Below are 27,377 nucleotides of genomic sequence, written 5' to 3' on the forward strand. Positions count from 1 at the left end.
TCACTATCACCATTTGTGATGTAATTTATAACTTAATTGAGTGAAAACCAGACTTGTTCACGTTCACCTGGACAACAACAAGGCTGGAGCAGGCCTCAGAATCTAGAATTCAACTTCCGGTGTCAGGACTCATAAAAAATCTAAGGTTGGTCAAGATCTAAATTAGAGAATGAAATGAGTACTGAGCATGATTAATGGTAGTAGCTTAGAGCTGGGAGAGACTTTTGATATAATCAAAAGCCAGTTCCTTCATTTTATAGATAAGGAAATGGAGGCCCTTAAAGCAAGATTCAGGGTCAACCTAAGACCACATCACTAGTTAAAAGGGAGAACAAGGCTTAGAACCCAAGTTTTCTGACTTTCCACACCACAATATAATTTTCCCATTATGCTTCAATCAACTCTGATTTTAAAACTAGTTAGATCTTTTGTAATATCCATTAAATTAAATATACCATACTGTGCTGGAACAGGCCAGCAATTTCAGAACTTCTACAATTGACATCTTACATCTAGGAAGGCTCTTGAAGGATCTGTGAACTCGGGCTCTTTGATTACCCGCTCCTCTCCTCCACTCAAGGGATTATAGTGTCATAGGGGCAATCTTATTTTCTTACTTCAGGTGGAGTTTGATCTGCACACAAATCTCTACTAATTATTGCTTCCTGAAGGGGCTCTTACTCCTCTATGGGATCTGCCACACTGCTTCATGTCTGGTGAAACTCAGTAAGAATGATTTGGACAATGAAAAGCCCAAAAAGCCTGTATAACCAGATCTTCTCTAAGTAGGGCATTCTGTATACATACCCTTCTCGGATACCAATCCTATGATGGTGTGGCAACTTCGGAAATAAATACTGATGGGGTCTAGGTAACTAATCAAGAACACGGGCCCCACTGTCAGACTGTGATAGAGCAGCTAAGAAATCGATAAAACGGCTTACGCTGTTAGAACTCTGTGGAGTGATTTTCTTCAATATAACCCCAAATGTCACCCAGTCTATTTCTTCCAGCTTCTCACTTGCCATCTTTTCCTTGAGCTGAGACAGTCTGATCAGTTTTCGGCCAACCATTTTCTTGTTCATTTCTGTGGAGGACACTCGAGGCCGCCTGGGTCAAGAAATCAGCAATTAATAGGTTATTTTTCTACTAAGAGAGTATCTGGCACTTGGGCTAGTTAGAAGGGTGTTACAAGCAGAACTCTCTAAAGTGTGTATTCTCTGGGGGGCTTAGTTATGTAGTATGGACAAAGCACACATTTCCACAGTAGATAAATAAAAATAAGATAATTTTTAAAGCTAGCTTTGCACTCCTTGAATATAAAACTGGAGCTTGTATAGAAAACAAGAAAGATCACACTCTTTAAGTTCTTACAAACTATAATAATGTTATTCTCTTAAAAACAATCTATTTTCACTTTAATACAAAATCATAAATTGATACTAATAAATATTTACATTTCATCAATTCTATAAGAATTTCACAGCTTCTAGTATTTCTAATTGGATTTTTTAAGCCAACATTTTCACATAACAATAAATAATAAAGCTTTGAATCTAGCTTCAATTAATATATTCTTGTTCCTAATGACTGCACAAAAACTTGTGAATTTGCAAATTGCTTTTCTCTAGTAAAATATTACTATCTGTTCTGTGTTTGACTGTATAGTATACTCAAGAAAAAGAGAAAACTGGAAAAAAAAATGCCTTTTGACTATTTTAGAAGTCTTTTGGAATAGAAAGTCCTAGAGCTAGCTCTGAACAATGAAGAAGATTCAAGAGAAAAACACTGATGTAGATGGAGAAATCCTTTTCTTTGCCTGATTTCTGTGAGCTAATAAATCAGTTACTATCGGATTACCATCCTTCAGAGTAATTTTTATGGCCGGAGGTCCAGGTATAACAATTATAAAGAGACAAACAATTCTGTAATCCCCTCAATTTGCAGGCACCTCAGAAGCTTTGGCTGAGTAGTTTCAACTCCGTCTACCTCCATTCGATTCACATGTGCAGTAAACGCACATCCTTCATCATCCACGGGGAGTTTCAGCCAGGAACTGGCTGGGGCAGTATCATCTCAGGAGGGGCACGTTCACCTTGAAAAGGAACCTGCAGCCTCCTCAGTGAGAACCACAGCTGTTGCTGTATTCCATCCCTCAGACTATCTCAAGTGAAATTAAGATATTGAGTACTTTTTTCCATTTTGGCGAGTACTGAGTCTTACCATACACTTCTACTGCATGTTGGCAGCTACTTGGTCACCCCTTGCTTAATCAGATGACAAGCTTTAAGTGTTCTAGAGCGGCTGCACATAGCTACTCAGATGGACTGTCCTAAAAGCAATCCGGTCTCAGAGCAAGGATTACTGCTCTCCCCTGGGATTCGAGAGAAATAATAACGTAATAATGGAGGTGCAATGGAGTGGTGGTACACAGCACAGAAGACTCCAAGGTCCAGGCTTTTAGTTAAACTGATCCTGGGATTTATTTCTATTTTAACTGAAGATCTTAACTTCTCCACATATAAACGAGGAATATAAATTTGCCTTAAAAGTTATTAGAAAAAAAAAGAGCACAGCTATTTTTCTTAACATCCAATACAAGATACTAGTATGTCGGTTAAACTGTAATAGCTCTATGTATTTAAAAAGTCTCTATCACTGTTTCTGTCAGTTTCTGATTAAGCATACTATTATTTGTCCATTTCCTTTTTACATACACATCTTTTATTCATTATATAAAGAAAGTCATCCTTAAACATTTCATATGCAAGTGTATGAGTCAAATCCAGTGCTATATAGCTAGTCTATCACCAACTTTTGTCAAGTTCAAGAGCTGTTGGTGTTGTGTGCATCTGCTGCACAAACACTATTTCTAAAAGGCTCAGTCCTCAGGAAGAGGAGGCATCCGTGGGGCCTATGAGCAGAGTGAGAGGGTTGTTCCGGTTACTGACCTGAGCCTCAGGCCAGAGAAGGCTTCCACGGAGACTGGCTGAGCCGGCTCCCCAGAATGCCTGGGGGTCCCTGTGCTCTGATCTCTAGTCATCCCATTAGGCTTGTTCCCAGGAGTCATTCGGAGTGGCTGGGAGGGTGCACTTGTCATCTTTGAAGATGAGCTTTTGGGATCTAGAAAATTAACACAAAAATTAAATCAAAAGAAAACCACACTAACTATAAAATTGTTTTTACAGAACTGTTTCTTTTTTAATCAACACAGGCAAGAACCAAATCTAGAGAGAGCAAAGGAAGTCCGTAGACCATTTCTGTACTACCCTCAAAATCTCCGTGGTATAGTCCAAAAGAACTTTCCACGACGATGGAAATGTTTTATACCAACACTGTCCAATACGGTCGCCATCAGCCACACATGACCATTGATCACGCAAATTCACTTGTATTTCTGAGGAATTGACCATCTAATTTAATTTAATCAAATTTGAATTTAAATAGCCACACGTGGTTTGTGGCTGCCGGATTAGACAGCGCAGCTCTAAAGCACTGGTCCTCCATGTAATGACATTATTGAGTTTCACCAGACATGAAGCAGCACGGCAGATCCCGTAGAGAAGTAAGAGCCCCTTCAGGAAGCAATAATTAGCAGATTTGTGTGCAGATCAAACTCCACCTGAAGAAAATCCAAAGTTAGCTCCTCTTTCTTTTCTTGTTTGTCTCTTGTTTCATCTCATTTCATTTTATTTGTGGAGTGGGCGAGGGGGAATTAGGGGATTCTACTGACTATTGCTTGCATTAAATATCCCCAATGAGGTTACTTTTCCTGTTTTAGAAGAGCTTGATAATGCTCCTGAAGGTGAGAAAGCTTGGATATTTTCCTTAATAAAATATCACTTTCTCTTACTAAGATTGTGTTGTTTACCCTCAAAGGGACTTTAGATCTAGAGGCCAAAACAACTCTAGAACTTTAGAATCTCGAGGAGCCGTGCCTGTGTCCCACTCCCTCAAAACTAAACTCTGGACACTGCCTAATGAAATACCTTAGTAACACCAAAGGCCCTAAGGGTCTGGGTACTATTCATAAGTGGATACACTGAATATATAATTTGTTGTTAAGTAAATATGAACACTCAGAGGCAGCAACTATTCTCTACCATTGTGTCATATGCCAGTGCTATTCAAGAGGGCCTTTTTGAACACGAGTGGTCAATAAAATGCTGCTTACTCTAAGCTATGTTATCTCCAGATCATTTTGTCTTTGATCCTCCAAATAATAATCACCTTGGGCAAACTGAGGCAGTATAACAAAATCAAGACAAAGGGCTTATAAATCTTCTTCATTTTATTTTCTGTATATATATGTGTGTGCTCAAAGAATTTTATCTGAGCACCATTCTGTACTCCTGGTAAAGAAACCTTTTATAAAAAATGGACCCCCTGGTTTAATACAACCTAGCTTCAAATAAAACTTGGTCACTTTATAAGAGAATCTGTGCCTTCATCTCACAAACTTGAAGACTGAATCTCTAGATTGCTAGCATGAGAACTGAACTGAGTGGTTACACTTACCACAGCTCAAGTCAACTCCAGGACTACAGACTTAAAAAAAAATTCAATCCTTGAAGTATTTACCAAATACGTCTTCTCCCTAAGGATTTTCTAAGCACTTTAAAATGTAGAGAAAAGGTACAAAAATACAGCATATAGGTCCCATTCCCAAGAAACTTACTTTTCTCAATGAGCAGGTAAGACAGAACAAAACACACACAGACACACACACACAAACACATCAGTGCCAAAATCTATTTTAAACAGAGCCAGAGCAAGTGAGAAACCAGAGAGCCCTCGAGTACCACACCTGCAGGTGAAACCTTCGGTGTCCGAGCCACCCGCTTGGTTTTTGGTGGAGCAGGGACATCAAGCTCTTCAGAAAAGCACGTGGACTCCTGAATTCTCTGAATCTTCTTCTCCTTAAGAGGGGGACGTGGAGACTTTTCTACTTGATTAAAAGTAAAAGAAATTAGCAAAGGAAATTTAGAAAGGGGCTCAAAAGCTGTTTTAGCAGGACTTGGATGCAGAGCAATGTCACAATTTCTTAATAACAGAAATGCATACTGTTCCTAGAATTACAGTCTAATTACCAGGCGATTTATGCAGAACAGGTGGACTTGCAGGTTGTTTAATTGTCGCCATTTTCAGCTGTTCTTCTAAGGACTTCATCTGCTCTTGCAACTTCCTTAATTCATCTACAAAAGAAAAATATACCAATTTCGGAACCAGACCAGAGGAAATATTATACACAATGAAAGTGTTGGAACTATTTTTGGTGTCCACCCATCGCCCCTAAAACCTGCAGACTCACAATATAATCCCATACTGAGAACTCATGATGAACTTTTGCATTTCAAAGAGGTTCTCTTAGAGAAATAAACTTTATATTTCCAGTAATCAAACCTCTAATATCTAAGCTAGTTATGAATCTATACTACTGACAGATATCAAAGATACATACCCCCAGCTAACAAGTTTTTAGGAGTCAAGAAATGATTCTATTTATTTGATAAATAGAATATATAATTAATACAATAAATGCTGGTTCCTGTATCAGAAAAAACAGCCAACCACTGAATTTGATTATAATTTAAAAATATATAAGAGAAGATGCCAGGAATAAGACAGCAGCACTCCTTCAAGCTTCTGTTTAAGAATGATCTCCTGCTCAAATAGAATGTGTAGTAGCTCTGTAGTCTTGTCCTTGGCTCCATATGCATACAAATCCTCCCCAAGTAGTATTTTTATGTAATAAGCACGAAAAGTGTTAGAGCCATTCTGTGAAGGAACAATTATAGTGGCTGGCACTGATATAAGGGGGCCTTTGACGCTGAAATGCTGGTCTTAAATGTTTGATCTACTAACTCATACAACTTTTTTTGCAGTTATTTTATCTCCACCTTTAAATCAACAGCTATTTTGATGAGAACTGTTAGACTGTAGTCTTCATCTAGTCTACTGAAAAGAAACTAGAGAAAACAAGTAGTTAGGACACCTTGCAACTCTTGATTGGTTTTCCCTTGACTGAGAGCAGGAGCGGAGAGGACTCTGTTTTTAGTTGACTGCAATGCAGGAACGTCTTCTTCATCTGTTAAGTCCCCCATATCCCCAAACAGAGTGGCCAGATTTTCCTTCTGGTCTTCAATCGTCTCCACTTCTCCATCAACAGCCTCCTCTGTGTAAGATTCACCGTCACCATCAGCATCAAAGAGCTCATCAAATGCGTCAGGTGTGCCATCTTCCTGGGTCAAGGGTTGATTCTCTTCTGAATTACAATCCAAGGCCGACTCATTCTCCTCCAGCAGTGCGGTCAGCAGAGACAAATCATCTTCCTCCCCTAGAGGAAAAAGAAGAAAAGGGATAGAAAGTAAGCCGACCTGAGCGAAACTGATGATGACACACATAGTTAATTAAAAGAGCCACCATTAATAAGGCAATTAAAATGACTGCAGATTCACCAGTTTGCTTGGTATAATGGTTCTTGTCTCCACTTTCCCTCTTCCCAAATGCACTGGGAAGGCACTGGGCTAAGGAAGAGGGCATCAATATTTGCTCAGGGCCTACAGCGGCCCAGGCACTGGGCTAGATCTTTACTTGTGCTACTTCAGCTAAGGAGACAACTTCCGGCACACCAACCTCCAAGAAACTCAATCCAGAAAGGAATAACAGAAAAACACACTAAACATAGATTTAGGCCCCAAATATATATATTCCCCTACTTCTTAAGTGTTTGAGAAAATTTTTTAAAAATATAGAGATGTACAAAAAATTATATTAAAAAGTATTCATCTCTCATCACCCAGAATTACTCATCACTAACCTTTTGTCCTGTTTGCTTTTTGTCTTTATGTTAAATCGTTTTTTAAAAAGTTTATTATGCCAAATCTTATTCCAATTCCTTACTACTGCCTCCAGAGCCCACTGCAACCACTACCATAATTCTGACATCATTCCACTCCATTTTTCATATTTTTTACATAAATATATAGGTATTCATAATCAACACACTGTATTTCACACTGTATGTATTACTCTGCATCCTGTTTTCATTCAACATGGCACGTATGATTGATCTAAATCAAAACATATAGTTCTAGTTTCCATCTTTCAATTGCTGTATAGTATTCCATAGAAAGACTGTATCACATTTTACTAATCTATTTTCCAATAAAGGACATATGAGCTATGCTGCAATCGTGTCTACATCTTCTTGCACATGAGGGAGAGCTTCTTGGGAATACGTATCAGAAGGGGAACTGAGGGATTGTAGGGTATGTGCATTTTCCAATTTTACTAGATACTGCCAAATTATTCTCCAAATGGTTGTACTCTCACTAGCATTGTATGCAAGTATCGTTTCTCCCAACCACCTTACCAATATCTGAGATGTCACTTAAGGTTTTTTGCGAATCTGATGGATGAATGAAAAAGGCAGCTCATTGTTCTGATTTGATGTCCAGGATTACTAGTGAGGTGAAGAACTCCTTATGTCAAGTGGCCAGTTAGATTTCTTCTTTCTTGGTTTACTTTCTGTGCCTATTTTTTTTTTCTCTATTTAGGCACTATTCCTTTATAAAATCAGAGGCATTTAAAGCAAAAATATTATTTGCATGCACTGCTCCCCTTCCCCCATTTGATGGACAGGGGCTGAAGTCCAGAGAGGGTAAGGGCTGTTCAGGGCCAGCTGGTAAAACAGGTCAGCACAGGAGCCTGGCTTAGGATGGAGATCTCCGGACCAGCAAATCAATATCCTTCGCAGCACTCTACACTCCCTGACCAGAAGGAAAAGAGCCAAGAGCCAAACTCAAGGCCCAGAATCTGACAAAGGGTCTAAAGCTTAAAGTCAGAGTTTGCATAACAATTAGTTTGACTTGCTTAGTCCACAAAGACCCCAACAGTGCAGGATGCAGCAAGAAAGAAGAGGCAATCTGGGTCCCTGTGCTCTGGTGAGGCTGACACATCCCTCCTCCATCTTTCATTCCCAGCTGCTGTAGAGAACACACTCCAAGAAGAGGTCTTGGCCCACACCACTGGGAGCCCCAGGTGAAAAATGTTGCTTAGTGGCTCCATACTCCTCGCCTTGAACCCATCTTCTTTCATGAGAACACCAGGGCTAATCTCGTGATGCCTCCCATCCCAGGTTAGCCCAGTCACCACCAAAAATCCTCTGTCTTCTCCATGGTATGCTGACCCCATCTTCCCACCTCCTTGCTCCCAAACCCTGGGATCTGCTCTCTGGAACCCAGAATCTACTCCCAGCAAGCTTCCCTATATCCTCAGCAGCTCCTACAAGAGAAATCTGGTTGCACCTGCAATCCCCTTAAGTGGACGTTGTTTAATCGTCCACACCTCACACTGAAAAGGCTAGAACAGTGTCCGGCACACAATAAACATTTGGTGATCAACTCCAGGGCCCTGACATCTTCTCTGCTCCCTATCACTTTGGAACCATTTACCTTTCTTCAAGACACAGATCACGACATCAAATTTCTTTCATCAAGAAGCCCTCCTGGTTGCTGTCATCTGCTGTTTCCCTTTGGAAGCCTCCCAGTCCTGCCCCCCTACCCCCCCACCCCCTCCGCACTGCCATCACTGTCCTCAGTCACTTCAATACCCAGAAGGATGATCCAGCCCACATCTTGGTCTCTCGGTCTCTTGACCTCCTCACTTTCAACGATCTTGTCCTCCCCCCATCTTAGCCACTTACTCCCAAGGTCATGCCCTGTCACCACAGCAAAAGCACAACTTACCTCTGAGATCTTCCCCATCTCCTTCCAGCTCACTCACGCGAGTACTCCCACCCAGCATTTCTTCCTCGTCAATGACTTCCACTCCATCCGCCCGCCTGCAATGCTTTTACCATCCTTCACCCTCCATTCCTCACATCCTCACTTTGGCTCCATGTTCCATCATTACAATCACTACCTTCTAACAACTCAAGTCCCCTGCTTCTCTCTCATGCCCTCACGTTCCTTGACAAAATCTTAATCCTGATGAAATCTAACAGGCCACCACCTCCATGCCTGCACCCCAACTGGTGACCTTTACTGAGGAAAAGCCACCATCCAGACTGGTTTAACTTTAAATGTATACCCAACAGTAAGAAACAGGCATTCAATATTGCTTAAAAATCCCCACCCTCCAAACACACTTGCTTTCCTCTTCTCTACTTCACACTGTCCCTCCTCAAACCGCTGATGCCTTCTCTTCCCTCTTCACTCTCAGCTGATGATCTTGTCTCATGTTTTACGGGAAAAAAACACAAGCAATCAGACTTCCTCAGTTTTCACTACCACACCTGAACATACGTTCTCTACTTTTCCTCCTATGATGATGGATGAAGGGTCTAGTCCTATTTATGGCCAATCCTCCATTTTATACTCTGGATCCCATCCCTCTCAGCTCCTCAGGAACTTCCACCTACAATCACCAGCCCTCTCTCCCCAACACCACCCATTCTTCCCCGCCTTCTGGAGCATTCCACTCAGCATACAAACTCACTCCAGTGTCTCCCAACTTACTACCTACCTGATATTTTCCTACTTATTTTTTTGTTATTATCTTGTTCTCTCCACCAGAATGTAAGCAGGAATGTTGTTCAACAGTATCCCTATCACCAGTAAACATTTTGATTTCATCTGTACTGGAGCAAACTGTGAAGCCATGCCAACCACGTGAGATTTTGTTAGATACAATGATTTCTTAGAGAACACATACCCAATCTCTACTTATTTTCACGACCATCTCATAGCAAATAGTTATACTTCATATTACATCAATTGCCCTGTAGGTAATTTGGTGATTTTAGGAAACAGGAAATTATCATTATATCAAAGCTGTAATCAATTTCACATAATACCAGTGTGATAAATTAACAACATCTGGTTCTGATTTTTCTTTTTAAAGTACAAAGTGCAATAAACTTGGATTTTGAAAAAATAATCCAGGTTCAGACAATGAGTTCAATTACACAACCAGGAAAACAACACATTTTATTTGTTAGGGCCTCTTCACAGCCAGCACAATCATTTCTGTGCTGCTCTCAGGCTAAGCTCTGCTAATTAAAGCAATACCTCTTTACTGGTAAACATTTTGCACACTTCCCTGCAAAATGAACATAATTAGAAAGGATTGTATGAATTTAAGTCAGAGCTAGACTAAAACCACTTCAACAGATTTCAGTAGCAAATGTGAACTCTGAAGTCACACTGCCTGGGTTCAAACCCCTGCTCTGACAGCTTCACCTGTGACAAGTTACTAAACATCTGTCTTCCTGTCTATAAAATACGGTTGCTGTGAGGATTCGATCAGTTACTATGCATAAGGACCTTAGAGCAGCATTTGGCACATTTTAAGGATATGCCAACTATCAGTATTATGAGAGATAATGACTGCTGCCAGGAGGAGACATCCCACCTGATTAAAACAAATAACATTCAGTGACTGAAGCAGGATCTCGTTTGAGCCATTCAGATAATACTCGAGGGTGGGGTAGCTATTTTCACTATTTTGCAAATAGAATAAATAACAAGTCCATGGACATAAGGGTGGTTTTCCATTGAAACAAAGAAAGACTGAGAAAACAGCCAGGACTTACCATCCATGCTGTCGAGAGAACAGTGATGATGGAGAACTTCGAAGGAGGACCAGGTAGGTGCCCAGGAGACGGCAGTAATGTAAAATGTTGGCTGTGTGAAATCAACATTAGAAAAGTCACCATTGACTCTTCTCTCTCTCTCATACCGCATATCCAACAAATCCTGAATCCTACAAATCCTAGGAGCTCTAACCTCAGAATTCATGCAGAATCTGACCATTCTCACCCCTACTGCCAACGCCATCTCCCTCCTCCTACAGAAGCAGTCCCCTCTTTCTTGTCTTCAAACTACGGTTACAGAAACTTGGTTGAAGTACACAGTAGTTTGTATGATACTAGATTACATGGATGAGACAAATCGTGAACAGGTATTATCGAGGCTGGTCTAAATATTTGGGCTAATATCCCATCTTATTTATTATAACACATTTGATGTCTACATTATCCCTAGCAGACTAGTGTGTGGTTCTACTCAGTTGCAGCCTTAGCTGCACCAGGATTTCAATTCAGTACTAGTTAACAAAGCTCAGAGGCATAGTTGGCATAGCTAAGTAGGATAAATTCATATCATTCCTTGCACTTTCCTGTTTTCATTTAAAAATGAGGGGTGAGGGTAAAAGGGCACACGTATACAGAGATAGATGGCACCTAGACTTTGGGTGGTGAATATGATATAGTCTTCACAGAAATCAAAATATAATGATGTACACCTGAAATTTACATAATGTTATAAACCAATGCTACATGAACAAAAAAAGAAAGAGAATTTTAAAAACTGCAAGAAGGTGAAAGTTTTTCTAGGCTATTATTTAACTTATATGTGCTCTTTAATATCTATGACCTTGGTAAGTCTAATGTCGAGTTATTAATTACGGTGCTTTCTTTTTACTTATTCAACAAACATTTCCATGGACCCAACATGTGCCCCACACTGTGTTATCTACTGGGAAATTGGATTGTAAACTTCTACTGGATTGTAAGCTTCTTTAGGGTTAGGAGCAAACTGTCTTGCCCATTTCTATAACCAACCGCACTTTCCCTCCCAAACCCATGCACTCTTCCTCATCCTCACATCAAGGACCATCCAACAAGCACTCCGGGTTCTACCTCCAAAGTATTCTTCAAAACTTCCACTTCTCCCTAACTTCACCGCCAAAAGCCTAGTCTAGTCCAAGCCACATCACTCTTTTGCCCCGACTACTGCATTCGCTTCCTGTATTGTTTCTTTGTCCTTTTGTAATCTATTCTCCATCCTTTAGGTACATAAATCACATCGTGGCATTCCCTTGATAAAAATTCTTTAATGATTTTCCCTTAGAATCTCTTAATGAATCATTTTCCCTTAATGAATCCCTTAGACTGCTCTTAGAACAAAATTTATAAAGGCTGCGAGGCAATGGATTCATTCTTATTCTCTCTCTCTCTCTTTCTGCTGCTTCTACTTCCTCATCTTTTCTATCTCCACTCCAGCCAACTCTACCCAGCCCTCAAAGGATGCTCCAGCCAGACTAACCTGCTTTCAACTTCTTGAACACACCGAGTGCTCTCAGGCCTCAGGCTCTTTGTCTGGAAGGCTCTCCCCTAGCTCCTTCTCATCCTTCAGTCTCCGCTTAACTATCATTTTTTCTGAGCCTTCCAGACCACCGTATCTGGCTGCCCCCTTGATACCCGCTCCCTTCACCCTTTTCATGGCTAAACTGCACCTTCCACTATCGTGTACTTGTCTGTTATCTGTTACCTTCTTTAGATTCTAAGCTTCATGTGGGCAGAAGTAACGTGTGGTTTGGAACTCTGCACAAGGCACGCATTCAATAACGATTAGCAAATTATGAATTTTAAAAAATATATGAAGGAATGGGTAAAAGTCCAAACCGCAGGCATTCAGCAAGCGTTTTAAAAGGTTGCGTTGAAAGAGAAAAACCTGATTCCTTACACAGAGAAGACGGCCCGACGCATTTCGCAAGTGCCCCGCAGACCTCAGCCCCGCACGGCCCGGTCATCTGCACCCAGCGCCCCCTCGGCTGCAGCCGATTTCCAGGCTCGCCCACCTGCGGGCCCCGGCTCCGCGCCTTCCGCCCTCAGAGGTCTCTAAACTCCCCGGCAGATGCGCGTGGCGGCCCCTCACCCCCACCGCCCGACGGCCACCCCACACCTAGACCCCGCTTCTTACCGGCTCCGCACCACCTCCCTTCTTCAGCCAGACCCGCCAAAATTCCAATTAGGCCCACCCCCGCCTCTGACGTCAGACGCACGTCGCGCTGATTGGCTACGTCAGAGCTCTCGGACCGGAAGACCCGGGAGAGAGGGTGAAGCGTGCTCCTTACGTAGAGCAAGCTGATTGGCTCACGTGACCGGCGCCCTCCTTGTTGGGGGCAAGGGAACTTCCGGTCCCTGCAGCCTTGGGCGCTTTTAGGTAAGGGTGTTCTGGCGCGCCTGGCCAGTGCCGGGAAGTGTAAGTCTTCCTGTGCGGTGTTTGCACAGGTGGTCCGAACTCAATTCGTGACACTTTCCGAGACTGAGTGTGTCATCCCATCCTTGCGAGCCTCAGTTTCTCGTTCTGTGGTGGGGAGGGTAACGCTAGACGCGAGGAGCCCGCGCATTTAAGCTTAAAGTGCGGAGCCGGTTCCAAACGTGCTGCTGCGCTCACAGGTGTCCTCTGGTGCCCTGAGCGTGTACAAGCCCGAAGAAGCTGGTTGATGATTGCACTTAGTTATTTCACAACCTCGTGTTCAGTTAAGATGATTGGACTCAAAAACATACAAAAATCTGGTCCACTATTAACTCTGCCTGACCTTGGGGAAGTAACGTATCCCGTTGGGATTCGGCTTCGCCATCTGTAAAAGGAGAGGCTGGACGACGGTCTTTGACACGGCAGAAACCACTGTTTGCCAGGAATTCGTGGTCCGTAGACTTTGAGACCTGTAAGTGGCGTCACAGCTGAGAATAACTTATCAGGAGATCATATTTTTCACAGAATATGTTTTAGTAAAATGCAGACTTCTTTATGTATTTAGTCTAAAAACAGTGTTTGTACAAAATTCCAAGAACGCAGTTTCTAAATACCGAATAATATGTAGCTTCTACAAAATTTCAAAGAATTCAGGGCAGAAGAGTTTTTGATGGATCAAATGACCATTTTTAGTCTTTTTTTTCCTCTCTCTCAGACTGTTGAGTCATTGCATTCCCTCACTGATAATGCATTTCATGTAAAATGATATCTCTTTCCAGTGTGTTTACCTTCATTTTCAGGAAAACTAAAATCCGTTTTAGGATGACTGTAAAATAAACAGTCCTCATGCCATCTACATTGACTTTTTCCTATGTCCTAATGGAGTAAATTAATGCTCCGTTTATGAGCTTAGCCCTATTATGTGAACCTATTATATTGACCCAGGAATAAGAGCAATACCACGTTTAAGAGTGGCTGGTGTTAAAAACTTCACAGTGACGGAGGAACTACAGTAATCAAATTGAAGAAAGGGGTTTAAATGCGTCGCTACAGCTAATTGTAAAGGTTCATCGTAGATTTATTCTTAGCCATCATGCCGACATTCCTGGACCAATTCTGATTCTTATTCTGAAGTTCTTTTCTTCCCTCTTGACTTTCCAGGTCCACTTTGCATCCAAATCCAGGCAAGAAATAGGAAACGCTACCAATCTAAGCCCTCAAACTTTCCTCGAGTGAGGGATCAGGCAATTATTGGAATTAGTATAGTGTTGATGTTGAGGAAAGAGGTGGAGGTAATTTCGAGAAAAAATTAGAAGGGAGAGAAGACAGGAGGGAGGAAGAGAGGGAGGGAAGGGGGAGAGAGAGGAGAGTTTAGGGTGGTTTTTTGAGGCAATGAGGGAACACAGGAAGAACAGAACGGGTTAGGGTAGAAGATAGATTTGTTTTTTTTAGATTTGGGTTTAGATAGATTTTTTTTTATAGATGTGTGAAACATACTGATTAAGAAAAGTTTGATCTTCAGATCTGGGGTTCAAAGGAGAGGTCTGTACTGGAGAAGGGTTTGAGAGTCATCAATATATATCTAAAATGACATCTGAAACAAAGAACTCTATTGCGGTGGTTTCTTAACCTTTTGCCAAGAGGTGATCACAGACCCCATTGAGAATACAGTGAAAATGGTGGTGGTGGGGGGGGGGCTTTGTTTCCCCAGAAGAGTGCACACATATATTCAAGATTTGTATACCTTTTCAGGGGACTCACATATTTTCCTGAAAACACCCCTCCAAATCAAGAACCTCTGATGTAGAAGGCCAGAAACCTGGGGAGCACAAACACTTGAGGTACAGAAAAGGAGCCAAAGGCAGAAGCTGAGCAGAAACAGCTGGGGTGGTTAAGGTGCCCTTGACCTGGGCCTGCCCTTCATGTGGCCCTGCTCTGGTCCTCTTCCAGCTGTGCTCTCACACAGGGTGAGGATTCCTGCAGCCAAGGGGATGCACCCATCCAGATCCTGGGCAACCTCTTGTAGCCAGAGTTCTAGTTCTTGGGACTTTGATTTTTTTAATGGTCCTGAGGCTTCGAGAACCTCCCTGGCCTCTTCCCCTGGCTGTCCTTTCAGGAGTGGATCCCTCTGTCTAAGGGCACCTGTTTGGCAATGGTTTTGGGGGGGGGGGAGGAGCATGGCTAGCAGGCTGGCATGTCCCCATCCTTGGTGAGAGGCTGCCAAGTACAGCACAGAACTGAGTCCAGATGGGAAGAGAAGCAGGGTTTGCAGGGCTTGGCCCTACTTCTCAAGATGCTATGTTTCAGTGTGAAACTCCACGGAGATTGTTAGTTTTATCTATAAACTTTGAAACTGTACGCACAGGTATGTGGGCCTCCATTTGTATTCTTGCCCCAGGGTTTTCCAATGTCAGGGGTGGGCCTGCAGGAAAATCATGGCCCAGGATGCCAAAGAAGGAGGGTTTTAAGAAGGAAGAGGTGAATGTCAATGCTATAGAGCAGGGGTTCTCAAAATCTGGTCCCCGGACCTGCAGCATCAACACCTTCTGGGAACTTGTTAGAATCAAATGCTTGGGCCCCACACCAGACCTACGGAATCAGAAACTTTGCGGGTGGAACCACATTCTGGGGTTGGCCTTGTAATTATTGTCTCCCTCTATAGTAGTTCTAAAATTTATAGAATGCATCAGAATCACCAGGAGACCTTTTAAAACATACCACAAAACAAGAAAGGGACACAGGCAGCAGAGAGGGAATGGTTAGTCAGCCTCAAGCCTCATTCCCCCGGATGCCACTGGTCCATATTGCTCAGTACCTCCCTGGGCACCCCTGCCAGAGTTCCCCATTCTCCGTGTCCACTTACCCAGTCTTAGAGATGATTTCTCACATCTGAACCCATCCTCTCCTCTACGTCCTCACTTTGGGGACCCTCCTTAAGCCCTTATCATCTCTCTCCTTTTTACTTCTAACTGGCCTACTCACCCACTTCAACCCATTTCCCTTCTTGCTCTCAATTACAGCAAAATCTTGACATGGCTTTTCCCTGATCAAAATTCACCAACAGTTCCTCCATTCCTATAAATCCCAAACCTCTTGCCATTCAAGATCTTTACTTACAGACCTGAGTCCTGCCTACTTTTCCACTAACCTCAGCTCTTATCTTGCCTCACTGAGTCAGTCTTTCTTCCAGCCGTACCGACCTGTTTCCTCTTCCTCAAATATCACAGGCTCGGGCCTGCCTCAGAGCCTTTGTACAGGCAGACCCCTCTGCTTGGAAAGCCTGGAACCATGGGGTCACCTCCAAGTACCTAGTCGACTCCTCATCCAGCCAGTCTGAGACCAGGCGTCACCTTCTCTGTGAAGCTCTTCTGGGCCCCCTGGGCTAAGTATTCCTACTTGGTGCTTCCTACAACTAGACTGCTTGGTTATATAGAACTTTCCACATTACACCCTAGTCATTTCTGTCTTCTGCTTCTTCCCATCATAATGTTAGTATCTGGAGACAAGAAAACTTTCTTCACCTTCCTCTCTCTTTCATCTTCTCTCTTGCTGCTGGTACCTGGCACACATTAAATGTTTACAGAAAGAATCGAATGGAGTATTTTCTCCTTAACAAGTCACTTAGCATCTTGGGGCTCAGTTTCTTCATCTGTAAAGTGCTGATAATGGCAATACGTGGACTACAGGGTTTTGGGTAGGATCAAGTGAGAATTGCCAATACTTTTTTGCACATTGATCCGCTTTTATTACTTTTTATTACTTTTTATTACTCAGCCATAATCCTTATTGTCTCAGGTGTACAAGGTGTTGGACGAAGATGTGATGCATATTCTAGGAATTTACAGTCTAATTTGGGAGATGTGACATATGAATAAAAGATAAATAACATAAAGTGACTAACAGGGAGCACCAATCTCGCTGGAGAGGAGGTAACAGATAGAGAAGAGGTAGAATATTAAAAGAAGTAGGTAAAATGAACTGTGGAAGGCGATGAACACCAGGTCGAGAACTTTATTCTGGAAGCAGTAAAGAGAGGATGTTTGAGCAGGTGAGGGAGGAAGGTAGAGGTATACAAGAAAGGTGTGGCTAAGTGTTTAGACTCTGGAGTTAAGATTGCATGATTTTTAGCTGCCACCTACTAACTGTGCAACCTTGGGTAAGTTACTTAGCCTGTCTGGGCCTCAACTTACTCATCTGCAAAACAGGGACATTCATAATTATTTCATAAGGCCTTGTGAGGATTAATAAGAAAAACTTGAAAATATACATGGTGTGCCCAGCACATGTAAGCATTAAGTGTATACTGACTTACATTATTTTTTTTTTTTGAGGAAGATTAGCCCTGAGCTAACATCTGCTACCAATCCTCCTCTTTTTGCTGAGGAAGACTGGCCCTGAGCTAACATCCATGCCCATCTTCCTCTACTTTATACGTGAGACGCCTACCACAGCATGGCTTGCCAAGTGGTACCATGTCCACACCAGGGATTTGAACTGGCGAACCCCGGGCAGCTGAAGCAGAACGTGCAAGCTTAACCGCTGCACCACTGGGCCAGTCCCCTGACTTATATTCTTAAGTCATTGTTTAGGAAAATTAAGCTAACAAAGATAGGTGCTCAGGCACTGACTATACCAGAAACTGGAGGCAGAGGAGCTCGTCAGAAGATTGTGATGGTCCTGGACTGAGAGTTGAAGGAAGGGAGAATGGGAAACATTATGAAGGAAAACCTGTCTGCTTTGGTAACTGACTGAAGGAAAGTTATCTTTGGCAGGAAGAGGAGAGGCTGATGGCCAGGTTGGCAATACCTGGGAGACGGGCAGAATTATAGAGATGCACCAGAAGTCTAAAGGACGAGCTGGTTTGGACAGGGTAGAGATGCTGAGCTCAGTCTGAGGTGACGGTGTGATTTCAGCAGGTACCTTTAGATTTGTGACTGAAGCCAGGGGAACGTATCAGGGCTTCAAGTGTAGGGTCTGGGTTGTGGTGTAGTGAATGCAGTTGAGTCCTCTAGAGACTGCAGAGCAGAATATCTTTTATTCTTTTTTAAGTATACTTTTTTGGTCAGGAATATTGGCCCTGAGCTAACATCTGTTGCCAATCTTCCAGTTTATTTTTCTCCCCAAAGCCCCAGTACATCATCGTATATGCTAGTTGTAGTTCATTCTAGTTCCTCTATGTGGGAGGCTGCCACAGGATGGCTTGATGAGTGGCGTGTAGGCCTGCGCCCAGAATCTGAGCCAGCAAATCCCGGGCCACTGAAACAGAGCGCACGAACTTAACCATTGGGCCACGGGGCTGGCCCCCAGAATATCTTTGAGTATGTTTAGCTGGTTAATGATTACATCAATTCTCCCATCCTTAGGCCCAGCAGGAGACAGTGCTTTTCAAAATGAGAAAATCAGACCTTCCACTGGGAGTAATAGCCCGTTTGCCCAGCCCCCCGCCACCAGCACCTCCCTGCAGACATCTCTTTACGTCTGCCTTCACATCTTCCTTGCTGTACGGTGCAGAACCCTCTAGACTCATCCCAAATTTGAGTTTGTCTAACTGACTGGACAAAGACCCTGTACTGGGAAAAATGTTATTCTTGCTTAGAGGCAACCCTCTACTTAGAGATGAATGGCCCTTCTTAGAAAGAGGAAAACCCAACCTCCTTGATTTCCATAACAGAATGTTGTCTTTGTTGCCCATATAAATGTGTCTTGCTTTTCAGTCAACCCAGAAGTTACTTTAAACAACAGGATATGTTCCTCCATCTAGTTACCTCAACTGATGTTTTGCAAAGGGAAGCCAATAAAAAACACTAGTCTTGCTAGTTTTAATTAACTCATAAGAATGGTCAACACATTTGTTCCTTGGTTATGCTGGGTTACAGTACGTATTTTACATACGGGAAATAACTTTTACCCATGATTATGGCTCCATATATTTAAAGGACAAAATTGATACATAAATCTATCAGTGCATTGAGAGTTCTTGAATTGATACCTTTTGCATTATACTTCACATCTTTGCAATTACTTAACTAGAAAAAAATAACACTTAAATTACTCAGCAGTTACTAACATTTTCATAGCAAGAGTCCATAATGTTATTTCAATAATTTTTAAAATGACAAACTATGTAGGTCAAAGGATGCCAAAGAAGATCGTAAAATTATTTCTACTTTTTCTTTGCCTTTCATAGCAAAGCATTTTGGTACCTTTCATTTGTTCCACTAAAATATCTGAATATTAGTCCATATACTTGATTCCTGTTACACTTAAAATATGCAACTAACTGTCGCATCAGCTTTTCTCCACTAAATTAATGATGGCATAATAAATTTGATAATCATTAAAAACAATTCCAAGTTAGCCTTTTCATTATGGGTCAAATGGAAATCTTAGCCAACCTTCACAACAATCTTGATTTTCTGATGCACACAATGCATTTTACTTGTGTTCATGGTAAATAATGTTATAGTCCAAATTTTTTTTCATTTTTTAGAAAATAATAGACTTTATTTTTTAGAGCAGTTTTAGAACTATAGAAAAATTGAGTGGAAAGCACAGAGAGTTCCCATACAGCCCCTTCCACACACAATTCCCCTGTTATTAACATCTTGCATTTGTTACAATTGATGATCCAGTATTGATACATTAACTAATGTCTATAGTTTTCATTAGGGTTCACTCCTTATGTTATACATTCAATGGGCTTTGACAAATGTATCCACCATAACAGTATCATGCAGAATAGTTTCACTGCCCTAAAAATCCTCTGTGCTCTTACCCATTCATCATTTCTCCCTCTACCTAGCTCCTGGCAACCACCAATCTTTTTTATTATCTGCATAATTTTGCCTTTTCCAGAGTGTCATACAGTTTGAATCATACATCATGTAGCCTTTTCAGGTTATCTTCTTTCACTTGGTAATACGCACGTAAGGTTCTTCCATATCTTTTCGTGATTTGAGAGCTCATTCCTTTTCAGCACTGAATATTATTCCATTATATGGATGTACCACAACTTGTTTATCCATTTGCCTATTGAAGGATATCTTGGTTGCTTCCACATTTTCACAATTATAAATAAAGCTATTATAAACATTAGTGTGCAGGTTTTCTGTAGATATAAGTTTTCGATTCATTTGGATAAATGCCAAGGACTGTACACTTAGTTTTGCAAGAAACCACCAAACTGTCTTCCAAAGTACCATTCTGCACTTCCATCAACAATGAATGAGAGTTCCTGTTGTTCACATCCTCACTAGCATTTGGTGTTCTTATTGTTTTGCATTTTAGCCATTCTAATAAGCATGTGGTGGTATCTTGTTTTAATTTGCAATTCCTTAATGACATATGATGTTGAACATCTTTTCATGTGCTTATTTGCCATTTGTACATCTTCTTTGGTGAGGTACTTGTTATCTTTTGCCCATTTTTAAATTGGATTATTTTCTTATCTTTAAAGAGTTCTTTGTTTATTTTGGATACCAGTCCTTTATCAGATATGTGATTTGTAAAGATTTATTCCCAGTCTGTGGCTTGAGTTAGTTTTTGTGAAAGGTGTAAGGTCAGTGTCTAACTTCTTTTTTTTTTTTTTGCTGAGGAAGATTTGCTCTGAGCTAACATCTGTGCCAATCTTCCTCTATATTTTAGTATGTGGACTTCTAGCACAGCATGGGCACTAACAGAGTGGTGTAGGTCCACACCCAGGAACCAAACCCAGGGCCACAGAAGCGTAGTTTGCTGAACTTAACCACTAGGCCACTGGGGTTGGCCCTAGACTCATTTTTTTGCATGCAGATGTCGAATTGTGCCAGCATCATTTGTTAAAAACACTACCCTTTCTCCATTGAATTGCTTTGGCTCTTTTGTCAAAGACCAGTTGACTATCTCGGTATTTCTGGGCTCTCTGTTCTGTTCCGCTGATATATATTTGTCTATTCTTTTGCCAATACCATGCTGTTTGTTTACTGTAGCTTTATAGTAAGTCTTGAAGTTGGATAGTGTCCTCCAGCTTTGTTCTTCTCCTGCAATAATGTGCTGGCTATTCTGGGTCTTTTGCCTCTCTATACATACTTTAGAATCAGTTTGTTGATAGCCTCAAAATAACTTGATTTTTTTTTTTTTTTTTGAGGGAGATTAGCCCTGAGCTAACATCTGCTGCCAATCCTCCTCTTTTTGCTGAAGAAGATTGGCCCTGAGCCCATCTTCCTCTACTTTATGTGTCGGACGCCTGCCACAGCATGGCCTGCTAAGCAGTGCATAGGTCCCTGCCTGGGATCCAAACCGGCAACCTCTGGGCCGCCAAAGTGGAGCAAGCAAACTTAACCAGTACACCACAAGGCTGGCCCCTAACTTGTTGGGATTTTGATTGGGATTGCATTGAATCTATAGGTCAGTTTGGGAAGAACTGACATCTTGACAATATTGAGCCTATACATAAACATGGACTGTCTCTCCATTTATTTAGTTATTTGATTTCTTTCATCAGATCTTATACATATTTTATTAGATTTATACCTATTTCATTTTTTGGTGCTAATGTAAATGTTATTGTTTTTTAATTTCAAGTTCCAGTTGTTCATTGCTGGTATACTGATATTAATAATTTGTCTTCTGTTTTCTTAGCTAACCTGGCTAGGGGTTTATCAATTTTATTGACCATTTCAAAGAACCTGCTTTTGGTTTCACTGATTTTCTCTATTGGTTTCCTGGTTTTGATTTAATTGATTTCTGCTCTAATTTTTATTATTTCTCTTCTCCTGCTTATTTTGTGTTTAACTTGCCATTCTTTTTCTAGTTTCTTAAAGTGAAAGCTTAGATCATTGGTTTTAGATCTTTCTTCTTTTCTATATATGTATTCCATGCTATACACTTCCTGCTAGGCACTGCTTTCACTTCATCCCAGAAATCTTGATAAGTTATTCTTTCATTTGTTTAAAATATTTTAAAATTTTTCTTGAGACTTCTTCTTTAACCCATTATTTACAAGTCTGTTGTTTAATTTCCCAGTGTGCTGAGGGTTTCCACGTATCTTTCTGTGGAATCAGTGCATGATTCCTATTGTTTCACTTTTGTTAAGCTGTGTTTTGTGGCTCAGAATGTGGTCTGTGTTGGTGTATGTTCTGTATGAGCTTGAGAAGAATGTGCATTCTGCTGTGTGTAGAATATGAAATATTCTACAAATGTGAATTAGATCTAGTTGGTTGATTGTGCTGTTCAGTTCAACTATGCCCTTACTGATTTTTTGCCTATTGGGTCTATTAATTACTGATAGAGGAGTTTTGAAGTCTTCAGCTATACTAGTGGAATCCTCTCTTTTTGCTTGCAGTTCTATCAGTTTTTGTCTTATGTATTTTGATGCTCTGTTGTTAGGTGCATATACATTAAAGATATTTTGTCTTCTTGGAGAATTGACCCCTTTTTCATTTTGTAATATCCTTCTTTATCTCTGACAATTTTCCTTGCTCTGAAGTCTTCTTTGTCTGAAATTAATATAGCTACTCCAGATTTATTTTCATTAGTCTTAGCATGCTATCTTCCTCCATCTCTTTACTTTTAATCTATATATGTCTCTATATTTCAAGTGGGTTTCTTGTAGACAGCACATAGGTGGTCTTGTTTTTTTATCCATTCTGACAATTTCTGTCTTTTAGTTGGTATATTTAGATCAATGATGTTTAAAGTGACTACTGATGTAACTGGATTAACATCTACCATATTTGTTACTGTTTTCTATTCGTTGCCCTTGTTCTTTGTTTCTTTTATTGCCTTCCACTGTATTTCTGGCTTCTCTGGTTTTAATCGAACATTTTATATTATTCCATTTTCTCTCTTCTCTTAGCATATCAATTGTACTTTTTTTAACATTTTTTTTTAGTAGTTGCCCTGAAGTTTGCAATTCACACTGACAACTAATCCAAGTTCACTTTCTAAGAACACTGCACAGCTTTACAGGTAGTGCAGATACCTTGTAACAGAGTATTCCCAATTCCTCCCTCCTTATTCCATTTGTCGTTTAGCTATAATCACCAAAGACATTGTGGCTATTATTATTTTGAACAAACTCTTATCTATTAGATCAATTAAAAACAAGAAAAATAAGACTTTATCTTCATTCATTCTTTCTCCAGTCCTCTTACTTTCTTTGAGTTTCTGACCTATATTATTTTCCTTCTCTCTGAAGAACTTCTTTTAACATTTCTGTAAGGCAGGTCTGCTGGCAACAAATTCCATTAATTTTTGTTTATTTGAGAAAGTCTATTTTTCCTTCACTTTTGAAAGATAATTTCCATGGACACAGAATTCTCGGTTGATGGTTTTTCTCTCTCTCAACAGTTTAAATATTTCACTCTTTTCTTCTTGCTTGCATGGTTTCTGAAGAGATGCCAAATATATTGCTTATCTTTGCTCCTCTACAGGTAAGGTCTTTTTCCCCTCTGCTTCTTTCAATATTTTCTCTTTGCTTTTGATTTTCTGCAGTTTGAATATGATATACCTATGTGAAGATGTTTTAGTATTTATCTTGTTTGTAGTTCTGTCAGCTTCCTGGATCTGTGGTTTGGTGTCCAAAATTAATTTTTAAAACTTCTCAGCCATGATTACTTCAAAAATTCCTCTGTCCCCATCTCTCTTTCTTTTCCTTCTCACATTCTCATTGCACATGTTACACTTTTTGTAATTGTTCCAGAGTTCTTGGATATTCTGTTCTTTTTCATTCTTTCTCTTTGCATTTCGATTTTGGAAGTTTCTACTGATATTTCTTCAAGCTCACTGATGACTTCCTCAGCCACGTCCAGTCTACTGATGAGCCTGTCAAAGGCATTCTTCACTTCTGTTACAGTGTTTTTGATTTTGAATATTTCCTTTTGATTCTTTCTTAGAGTTTCCATCTCTCTGCTTATATTACCCCTCTGTTCCTGCATGGTCACCTTTTTCCATTAGAGCCCTTAGGGTATTAACCATAGTTGTTTTAAAGTCCCAGTCTTACATCCATCATATCTGTGTCTGGTTCTGATATTTCTGTCTTTTAAAACTGTGTTTTTGTCTTTTAGTATGCCTCATAATTTTTTGTTGAAAACTGGACATGGTGTACTAAGTAAAAGGAACTCAGGTAAATAGGCCTTTAGTGTGAGGTTTTGTGTTTACCTGGCTACAGATTGGACTACATTTACTGTTTGCTGTAGGTGTAGGTGTCAGAGGCTAAAATTTCCTCTGGTGTTCTCGTTCTTTCCTCCTCTCTTATCTTTGGGTTTCCCTACAGACTTCTTCTTAAATAAAGTCTGAGATATGCAGTTCCTTCCATTGTAATCCCAGTTTATACAGGAGCCCACTGATGTGGTGGTAAGGTATAGTGAGGAGGGGAAGCGTTTTCAGGTCCTATGATAAGGCCTCAGTCTTTCAGTGAGCCTGCGCCCCTGGGCTGGAACCTTTAAAAGTGCTTCTCAGGATTTTTTTCCTCCTCCTTGGGTGAGAAGAATAAGGCTTGAGGGGGCTAGAGTTGGGTATTTCCTTTCCCCAGGTCAGTTGGGTTCTGATAATGTTCCAGCAGGTTAGGCCCTGGTAAAACAGTCTCCCTTGAGGGCAGGACTTGTTAAGAAGAACAGAATGTTCTGGTATATTTCAAAATGGCTGCTCCCCCCCTCGCCCTTATGGAAGCATGGGAGGATTGTTCTCCAGTCTTTACTGTGAGAATCTAGTAGGGCTCCTGGAGATAAAACTCACAAAAGTGTGGGGGTCCTCTTAAGATTGTGCTCCCCCTGCAGTTTTTAATTCTCAAGCTTGTCCACACTGAGCCTTTAGCAAGTCTTCAATTACAGGTTAAGTTTTCCAACTCAGGTACTGGCTCCTGCCATGGTTTCTGCTCCTGAGGCTCTGATCCAGTAATCTGTGACTCCCTGTGTCTGCCTGTCTGTCTCTGCAATTTTGGGATGGTAGTTTGCCCTGTGACCTCAATTCTCTGTGGGATTTAAAAGGAGTTGATGATTTTATGTTTGTTCAGCATTTGTCTTGTTACAAGGATGGGAGGGATGACTTCCAAGATCCTTATATGCTGGACCAAATCAAAATTATTTTTAAATATAATATTTGAAGACTTACCATTATAAAATTACTTAGCTGTGAAATTTTCAGTGGCTCAGTTATATTTCTTCTCAGTTCCCATCTTTCTATTGCTCCCATTTAACAAAACTTCAAGAATATAGTATGGCAGGCCCTAGAAGAGGGGCTAAAACTCCTCTATGTTGTAGTTAACTGGTGACACGGAACAAGGCCTTTGAAGAGATATCAGACTAAATTAATTAGATAAGACATGCACAGAGTTTAAAAGTTGTTTACCAGACTGTTTGATTTCCTCAAAACAACGGCCTTAATTTGCACCAACCACATGAACTTGCCTGCATTTGCAGCTCTTCCAGTCATCAAGACAGCGATGTGATGCAGGCTTCCTAAGCCCATTCACACTGCTACGTCAGAGTTGAGGTCAGCTTAACAATTTTACTTGAACTAAGAAAAGGATATTCCCATAACCTAAATATGAAACCATTTGGCTTGCTTTCTACTTAGGATACTACAGGAATCTATTTTCTCCAGTATAAAATAGTAAGGGAAAAAATTTAAACTAGAAACCATAAACAAGAAATTAAAAGTAAGATTTGTACAGCTATTTTAGAAATGTCTTTAACAAACATTCTCTCTCAGGTGAGGTGGGGGAATCTTTAAATTACTATTGAATTTGTATAGTGTCTTCTCTTGGCATGAAGATATAATTAACTATTTTGATTCCTGTTTTAATATATATATATTAAATTTATATATGCATATATATATGCATAAGGACATTGTTTACTTGTATGGCTGGCCATAAAAAATGTATTAGCCAATCTCGATAAACTGTAGGTTTACCAAATATGGCAAATCCTTATCTTTTCACCTCCTTAGCAAGAACAACTTCTAATTCAAACAACATATACTGGTCTCCAGTAAAGGGTTTTGCTCATATTCATAGAATTAACACAACAGATCTGAGTATTAAGCTTATATAAAACTGAATACAGAAAATGCATCCTATGAAATTAGCCAATCACATATGAACAATATGAAAGAGTCATAAGCAAAATTTTATTTTGCAGTAACTATTTTGTGATTATGAATACATAGCCTGATCCAGGAAGAAAATTAATAGACAGCTGTTCCTTTTAGCAGTTAATCAACTGTCTACCGTATAGGCCCATATACCTGCAGCACAATGAAAGAATGAAGATAACTTCTTTACACTGTGATGGTTATATGAAATCCAGCAAACCTGACGTCTCTACGTCATGTGTGCCAGTATTTCTGCACTTGTCTGGATGATCAAGTACAAGCTTACAGTGCTTATATGGAAAGAGCCATCTCATAACTTTGGTGCAATGACTGTGGCTGCCATAAAACTACGACATACACATTTATACACAACCCCAAACAGATGTGTCTTAAGTGGATGAAGAAAAATAACAATATAGTTTATTTTAAAAATACTTCAAAGACACTTTACTTGATTAAACCTGTGACCACTTCATTTTTCCTACCTCCTTAAAAAGTTCCTAAAATCTCTCAGCGAGGCTTCTTCCATCTAACTACACTTATTCTGTCCCATGATGTCATACGCTCATTAACTGCATGAGCAGTTCGTGCTCACATAAACTGAACGTTAAAAAAAAAGTGAATTTATGATCAGGAGACTGGTATGTTACGGATTCTATTTTGTGAGTTTATGGAAGTCCACAAAAAATGTCCTGTTTAGAACATACGCATTTTCTTTTTCCTAAAACAAACAATGAGCCAAAATATTTGAGTGGAAACAAATAACACAAAAGTACAACTCTTGGAGGAAGAAAATCTTGACATTTACCAACAGTTGGGGAAGTGAAACATCGACACTTAAATGATGCAGTCCATAACATGAATCTGTAAGGTATCTATGTCGGGCAGAACTTCTCCACATTTGGGGCAAGAATGAATTGGAATATTCCGTTGTTGCTGTTGCTGCCAGTTTCTATCCTCAGCTCCTGGAAATAAGCATTAAATGAAATGTCATTCCATTCCTTCCATGTTTGAGAATAGATGGTTAATTTTAACATCAAACTTTGTAATCAATACTTGGTGGGCAGTAAATACAGGTTTTTTGGTCTTTAACTGAAGCAGTTGGTATGCATAGAAAGAAAATCTTCAAAAACAGTACCTGTTTCCCTATTATTTTAGGATTTAAGCTCTATTCCAGGTTCCAGGACATGAAAATGCGTGGTTTCAGTTCTAGGTATAAAACAATACATGTTCTAGTAAAAGTGAGAATAGTTGAGA

At 40.5% G+C, this 27,377-nt stretch overlaps 2 protein-coding genes and 1 long non-coding RNA gene across 10 annotated transcripts in view; 1 reads left to right on the forward strand and 2 right to left on the reverse strand.

Moving 5' to 3' along the window:
* MCM10 (minichromosome maintenance 10 replication initiation factor) overlaps positions 1–12,835 on the reverse strand; it is a 36,475-nt gene extending 23,640 nt beyond the window's left edge. The window contains exons 1-7 of one of the 4 annotated variants that reach the window (XM_070601225.1): positions 12,768–12,835; positions 10,598–10,688; positions 5,996–6,337; positions 5,091–5,195; positions 4,808–4,945; positions 2,952–3,123; positions 945–1,110 (exon numbers count right to left, since the gene is read on the reverse strand). In XM_070601225.1, coding sequence (XP_070457326.1) covers positions 945–1,110; positions 2,952–3,123; positions 4,808–4,945; positions 5,091–5,195; positions 5,996–6,337; positions 10,598–10,604 — 930 coding nt within the window. In that variant the 5' untranslated portion in view covers positions 10,605–10,688; positions 12,768–12,835. Of the gene's footprint in view, positions 1–944; positions 1,111–2,951; positions 3,124–4,807; positions 4,949–5,090; positions 5,196–5,995; positions 6,420–10,597; positions 10,689–12,767 lie in introns of those variants that run through there. The other 3 variants (XM_070601224.1, XM_070601221.1, XM_070601223.1) reach the window with 3 other exon arrangements.
* LOC139080489 (uncharacterized) lies at positions 61–6,460 on the forward strand. Its single transcript, XR_011535031.1, has 2 exons — positions 61–145; positions 6,170–6,460. It is a non-coding gene; the product is annotated as an uncharacterized lncRNA (long non-coding RNA).
* A 13,299-nt stretch (positions 12,836–26,134) lies between the features above and the next one.
* Positions 26,135–27,377, reverse strand: part of OPTN (optineurin) — a 34,938-nt gene continuing 33,695 nt past the window's right edge. For 3 of the 5 annotated variants that reach the window (XM_070601226.1, XM_070601227.1, XM_070601228.1), the window contains one exon: positions 26,135–27,085. In XM_070601226.1, coding sequence (XP_070457327.1) covers positions 26,958–27,085 — 128 coding nt within the window. In that variant the 3' untranslated portion in view covers positions 26,135–26,957. The remainder of the gene's footprint in view (positions 27,086–27,377) is intronic. The other 2 variants (XR_011535032.1, XR_011535033.1) reach the window with 1 other exon arrangement.

The sequence above is a fragment of the Equus przewalskii genome, chromosome 30 (assembly GCF_037783145.1).
Source record: "Equus przewalskii isolate Varuska chromosome 30, EquPr2, whole genome shotgun sequence".
NCBI classification, from domain to species: domain Eukaryota; kingdom Metazoa; phylum Chordata; class Mammalia; order Perissodactyla; family Equidae; genus Equus; species Equus przewalskii.